Source organism: Lactuca serriola, chromosome 5, assembly GCF_051521515.1.
Source record: "Lactuca serriola cultivar US96UC23 chromosome 5, Lser_US96UC23_V15, whole genome shotgun sequence".
Classification (NCBI taxonomy): Eukaryota; Viridiplantae; Streptophyta; class Magnoliopsida; order Asterales; family Asteraceae; genus Lactuca; species Lactuca serriola.
The window spans coordinates 15,155,160-15,162,129 of NC_136412.1; the positions used below are offsets into that span (position 1 = coordinate 15,155,160).

The following is a 6,970-nucleotide window of genomic DNA, read 5'->3' on the forward strand; positions in this document are numbered from 1 at the left end:
CTATCCCGATTATATTCTTTAGGTTAGGTCCCTTGTGAAAAGTGTTTAGGGACGTAAAGTGAGGATAACGGGAATGGGTAATCAGCATTATTGTTGATTGGTGAACTTAATATGTTTATTATTATTGTGGGTTGAAAACCCTATATGCTCACCAGGCTCCCAAGCCTGACCCACTCAGTGTTTTATGTTACAGGTAGTGGACCCCGAGCATAGTCGGAGGACGACGAGAGATTTTTGGATTATAGGCCAGTAGTTGTAAATAACTGTTGAAAGGCTTATAATGTCTTGTTTATGCTTTTGATCTGTATCGGAACATGACATCCCAAGGTTTTGATATGAAATGAAACTATACATTTCTTAAAGAAGGTTTTGATAAACTTTTATGATGTTTTGTTTTGGGAACAAATTCCGCAACATCTTTTAAAAAGATTTCTCTAATTTTATTTTAAAAAACATAAATTAAATCGGTCTTTTCTGGCCGAGAAATTAGGGGATGTCACACATACATTGGACTGCATGTCCAAAAATTGAGTAGAAGATTTTTCCTGAAAATTTGGAGTATGTGTTTTTGGAAGAAGGACAACAAAAGCCAGTTATTATAGCATTCGATCTAACCAAACATGAAAAAGAAAGCCTAATTGTAGTAGTAAAAAGACAAAGTGCCATATCATGGAAGATAACCAACATTAAGGGCCTTAGTCCCGCCTATTGTTCACATAAGATCAATCTATAAGAAGTAGCTAAGCCTATAGTACAACGTCAAAGAAGGCTCAACCCAAATATGCAAGAAGTAGTGAAAAAAGAAATGTTAAAACTTTTAGATGCCGACATCATATATTCAATATCCGATAGCCCATGGGTAAGTCTGGTACACGTAGTGCCAAAGAAAGGGGGGAATGATGGTGGTTACTAACGAAGACAATGAGCTAATCCCAACAAGAACGGTAACCGGGTGGCACGTTTGCATCGACTATCGAAAACTTAATGATGTTACATGCAAGGATGACTTTTACCATTTATCGATCAAATGCTTGAAAGGCTATCCAGTCATATTTACTATTGTTTTCTAGATGGTTTTTCTGGCTGTTTTCAAATTACAATTGACCTACAAGACCAAGAAAAGACCACTTTTACTTGACCAAGTGGGACTTTTGCATATAAACGCATGCCATTTGGGTTATGCAACGCACCAAATACTTTCCAAAGGTGCATGATGGCTATCTTCCATGACATGATCAAGAAATTTATGGAGGTTTTCATGGATGACTTCTCGGTTTTTTGGTCCTGTTTTGAAGATTGTTTGTCAAACTTAGACTTAATGCTAGCAAGATGTGAAAAGACCAACCTAGTTCTAAATTGGGAAAAGTGCCACTTTACGGTAAAGGAAGGAATTGTGTTGGGACACAAAGTATCAAAATTGGGGATAGAGGTGGATCGAGCGAAAGTTGACATAATAGCTAAATTACCGCCTCCAACTTATGTAAAAGGGGTGAAGAGCTTTCTAAGCCATACAAGATTTTACTGCCGAATCATCAAATATTTTTTGAAGATCACAAGGCCATTGACTCAATTTCTTTTGAAGGATGCCCCGTTTGACTTTTCTAAGGAATGTCATGAAGCCTTTAATTTTTTGAAAGAAAAGTTGACTAATACCCCTATTATGATAACCCCGAATTAGAGTCTTCCTTTTGAGCTGATGTGTGATGCTAGTGACTATGCAGTGGGAGCTGTTTTGGGACAAAGGGTTGAAAAACATTTTCAACCTATCTACTATGCAAGCAAAGCTCTAAACCCGACCCAAGAGAATTACACTACTACCGAGAAGGAGCTGCTCACGGTGGTCTTTGCTTTTGATAAATTCCGCCCAAATCTAGTCTTATCCAAAACCATTGTTCTTACCAACCATTTTTCTCTTAAGTATCGTTTTGCTAAACAAGATGCCAAACCAAGATTAATACGTTGGGTACTTCTTTTACAAGAATTTGACATTGAAATTAGAGATAAAATAGGAATGGAGAACGTGGCTGCCAATCATTTATCTAGACTTAAAAACCCGAATTTGGAAGAACTGGAAGAAAACAACATTGTAGATGATTTTTCTGAGGAATGTCTTATGGTTATAGTAGGAGAGGTACCTTGGTATGCGGACATAGCTAACTATTTAGAAAGTGATTATCTTCCAAAAGAATTGACACATCAACAAAAGAAGAAACTATTTTCTGAAATCAGATATTACTTTTGGGATAAGGCATACCTCTTTCGAAGTTGTGCTGATGGAATAATAAGAAGATGTGTGTTCGGGAAAGAAAGTCTAGAAATCTTGAAACATTGCCATAATGGGCCCATGGGAGGACACCATGGATCACAATACACAACAAAAAGGTCTTTGATACTAGTTTTACTGGCCCACTATTTTCAAGGATGCTACTACATTTATTAACGAGTGTGATTCGTGTCAGAGACCGGGAAATATTTCACCCTGAAATGAGATACCCCAAAATAGCATCCAAGTCTGTGAGATATTTGATGTTTGGGGAATTGACTTCATTGGACCTTTTCCAACTTCAAGAGGGAATAAGTATATATTAGTGGCAGTCGACTACATTTCTAAATGGGCGGAGGTACAAGCATTAACCACTAATGATGCTCGGGTAGTGGTTTGTTTTCTTAAAAAGCTATTCTCAAGATTTGGCATTCCAAAAGCTCTTATTAGTGATCGAGGTTCCCACTTCACAAACGATCAATTTGCTAAGGTGTTACAAAATATGTTATAAACCATAGATTTTTAACATCATATCATCCACAAACAAGTGGGCAAACCAAGGTTACAAATCGGGCATTAAAACAAATATTGGAGTGATCGGTTGGCGGTAATAGAAAGGAGTGGTCGAAAAAGCTTTATGATGCACTTTGGGCATTTTGCACGGATTTTAAAACACCTATTGTTACTACACCATATAGGTTAGTATATGGAAAAAGTTGTCACTTGCTGGTTGAAATTGAACATAAAGCATTTTGGGCTTTGAAGTCATGTAGCTTTGATTTGGCCGAACTTCGTAGCAATCGGTTGGTGCAAATAAATGTGCTTAAGGAATTGAGGAATGAAGCATACACTAGTTCCTTGATTTATAAGGATAAAACAAAGAAATGGCATAATGCAAGGTTAAAATGGCGAAAGGATTTTCATGAGGGTCAAAAAGTGCTACTTTTAAATTCAAAGTCAAAGCTTTTTCCTGGAAAATTACAAACCAGGTGGGACAAACCTTTCGTTATCAAACAAGTTTTCCCACTTGGTGCCATTGAGCTAATATCAAGAAATGGAACTCGCTTCAAAGTTAATGAACATAGAGTATGAGGAAGGTATGCCAATTGAAGAAAGAGAAAATGAAACTTTGGAACTCTCACTAGCTGAATCAACGTAGTTGGGAAGGAGTCCGACTTTTGATTCCCCAAAAAGAAGCACCCGCAGGAGGTAACCTGTAATTTTGAGTTTGCATTTTCTTTCCTTTTCTTTTCCTTTTATTTTCTTTGGTTTTATTTATGTTTTATTTTTACTCTCTAATTCTTCTAATTTTTATGTAATTCAAACTGGGGAATGGCATAAGACGAGTGTGGATGGATAATTTTAAAAATTTTGACCATACCGAATTATTTTTATTTACCACGAGGTGGAAAATCGATCAGAACACGGAATTATGATTTTTTATGCGACACCACGACGTGGTGACCCAACCACGATGTGGTGAAGTTTTTGACCCCATCAAATTAGGCTTTACTTCACAGTCAAAATACTTCTCACTTTTTACTTTCCACCCTTTCTCTCTCGCCGTGCCAGCCTCCCCCACGAAGAACACCTCCTTTTTCCTTCAATTTCTTCATGATTTCAACAAAAAGGTATGATTTTGGTGTGCTTTCCTTACTAATAATCGAATACATACTAGTATATGGTGTATATTTGCTGATTTGAAAAGATATGGGTCCGATCTTAGAACTTTGGGTTCCGATTTTTGCAAAAACTCGGACCCGATTATTGATGTTTTTCCTTTGAGTTTGTTGCTATTCTACTTATTAATGTCCTTAGAACAAACCCTGAAGTTGATTTGAGTTGATTTAGTGAGGATTCTTGATCGACTGTATGTTAGGAACCCGTCAGTTCGTCGACCACGAAGACTCGTCGTGGTGAAGATTTGTAGCACTTAATCTGTTTTGTTCTAATTTTAGTTTTGCACATGGTTTCTTTCTGTGTTGTTTGTGTTTGTTTTGAAGCCATGGCTAGTCGTTCACGATATAACCAACCTGGGAATCACCCCGACTTCCGGTGGTACACTTTTCCAAGGAATGTTGGTGCCAAATTCTTGCAAGATGGAATAGAAAGCTAGAATGGATGAAACAACGAAAGGTTTATGTGCCCGCGGTAGTGGATTGGAAATAGCTTGGTCAGACTGGATTGATGGAAGGAATTAAGCCTTATCTAGTCAAGTTGTAACACCGTAAAAATTTAAACAATTTTTCACATTTTAAAAACCATATAATTTCATTCACATCCACATTTTAAAACATTGTATCATCATTATCTTAATACAAAACCCCAAGATCTAAACATATGAACTCTAGTGTGCATGTGTACGAATCATGCCGGCGCCTTCCCGCGATCATCGCTGGTACCTGAAACACAACACATAACATTGTAAGCATAATTGCTTAGTGAGTTCCCCAAAATACCACACTAACACATATTAGCCACTCGAGGCTATAACTCTGTTGACCCTCTGGTCAATGTGTCTTAGTGGAACCTTCCAGTCCCAACTCTCTATGGGCCCTCTGGCCGTAACTCTATGGACCCATTGGTCATACTCTGTATACTTTGAATCATGCATATCACATATCACAATAAATCACAACACATAAATAACATGCAAATATACTAGCACATAACTCTAAAATACACTGTCACATATCCCTGTACCACACTAGGTAAAGTATAGTGAGAAGACTCACCTCAGATGTCTCGGTAGATCTCTGACTCGGTAGAGATATGATCTAGCCTCCGCCTAATCACATAAAGTAAATATTCTCATAAATATAAATCTCGGGACTAGACTCAACCCTTTCTTGGCACCCTCAGAAGGCAAAATACCATTTCACCCCTCTTATGGCTCAAAGGCCACATTGTTGACCAGATCCTAAAGTCAACAGAAGTTAATGGTCAAACTTTGACTCGACTCGTCGAGTGCACTGGGGCAACTCGTCGAGTGCACTTGGGCGACTAGGCGAGTCTACACGTGTCCACTAACTCTCTAGTCTCGCTTGGCACGTCGAGTCCTTCCCCTTGCTCGACGAGTCACACCTGGCATAAATCGCGGGGCCACCCCGACTCAACTCACCGAGTCTCAAGATCAACTCGGCGAGTTCCGCTTTGAACTCCAGTCCTCTAATCCCATCTGACTCACTGAGTTATGCCCCCAACTCGGCAAGCCCACTCACTGAGTGATTTACGGGAAACCCTAACCCTACTCGCAGAGTCTGCCCTTGGACTCGGCGATTTTATGCCATGCACGAACTCAAATGGGCTCCTGAGGTCACATCTATTCCTTTGATCCATAGATCTGACCTTCCCAAGCCTGATAAACACGTAAAGTTCGAATCTTGACACTCATGGGACGTCTAGGAGGCTTCACTTGGTGATTTAGTCCCAAAAGTAACATCCTTAGCTCAACACCTCCATAGCTCAACATAAAGCAAGCTGAGATAAGCTCTTTAGACCATTATGGGTCCAGATCTAAAGTCTCAAAGTGAATAGGGGCCATATCCTCACAATTTTCTTCCAATAAAGGTCATAAAACTCTACATCTATGGATTCCTTCAACAAAACAGATAAAGGGGCGATATAATACCTCAAAGATGAAGTCTCTTGCTCGAAATCCACAGATGCACAACCTCCTTGGTCTCCCCTAAGCTGGAAGCACCTCCTTCTTGCAAGAATCAACCACAAGGATCAAGAAATGGCTCCTTTCCTCTCACAAACGCTCTAACTCCTTTAGGGTTTCTCTCTGGGGTTTGGTAGCCGCAAATGACGGCCCTAAGGGCCTTTAAATAGGTCCCAAACCCAAGAAATTAGGGTTTCATTAAACAGCATGGACTCACCGAGTCCACTCATGAACTCACCGAGTCTAGTCATGAACCCGGATAAGAATCCGCGACCCTACTCGCCGAGTCTAAGCACCAACTCGCCGAGTCCCTTCATAACCTCCAAAAATAAAAGAATAAAATAATATACCTGGGAATCCGGATGTTACAATTCTCCCCAACTAGAATCAGACTACATCCTCAAAGTCTTACTCTGCAAACAACTCGGGATGCTGCTCCCGCATCTCTCGCTCCGGCTCCCAAGTCAACTCTGACCCTTTCAGATGCTGCCACTAGACCTGCACCAGAGGCACCTCCTTGTTCCTCAGAACCTTGATCTTCCGATCCCTAATCGCCACTGGTATCTCAACATAGTTCAGGCTCGCATCCACCTGAATATCCTCTAATGACACCACTGCCGACTCGTCGGCTATATACTTTCTCAGCTGCGACACGTGGAAGGTGTCATGAATCTGACCCAAATCCCGGTAGGCTACCCTTCCTACTCTCGTGATCACCCTGAAAGGACCAATATATCAGGGCCCCAGCTTGCCCCTCTTCCTGAATCGGATCACTCATTTCTAAGGAGAGGCCTTCAGTAGCACGAAGTCGCCGACCTGCAATTCGAGCTCGGACCGGCGCCTGTCCGCATAACTCTTCTGGTGACTCTGAGCGGTCAACAACCTCTTTCTGACCTGCTGTATCTGCTCTGTCATCTGAAGCACGATCTCTGTACTACCCATCACATGCTGCCCTACCTCTCCCCGAAAAATGGGGGTCCGACACCTCCTCCCACACAACAGCTCAAAGGGTGGCTTACCAATGCTCGAATGATGGCTATTGT

The 6,970-nt window shown here is 40.6% G+C and overlaps 1 protein-coding gene across 1 annotated transcript; it reads left to right on the top strand.

Annotated features, from left to right (window-relative positions):
• Positions 1–1,696: 1,696 nt before the first annotated feature.
• Positions 1,697–3,355, top strand: LOC145049348 (uncharacterized). Its single transcript, XM_078997767.1, has 2 exons — positions 1,697–2,382; positions 2,962–3,355. The coding sequence occupies exons 1-2, from the start codon at positions 1,697–1,699 to the stop codon at positions 3,353–3,355; spliced, it is 1,080 nt and encodes a 359-aa protein (XP_078853893.1).
• Positions 3,356–6,970: the final 3,615 nt, after the last annotated feature.

Excerpts from the sequence above, each read along its gene's own strand:
- LOC145049348 (XM_078997767.1), top strand. The coding sequence starts at position 1,697 with ATGTGTGATGCTAGTGACTATGCAGTGGGAGCTGTTTTGGGACAAAGG. Across the intron at positions 2,383-2,961 it reads TCACAATACACAACAAAAAG|GTTAGTATATGGAAAAAGTT; the intron begins GTCTTTGATACT and ends TACACCATATAG.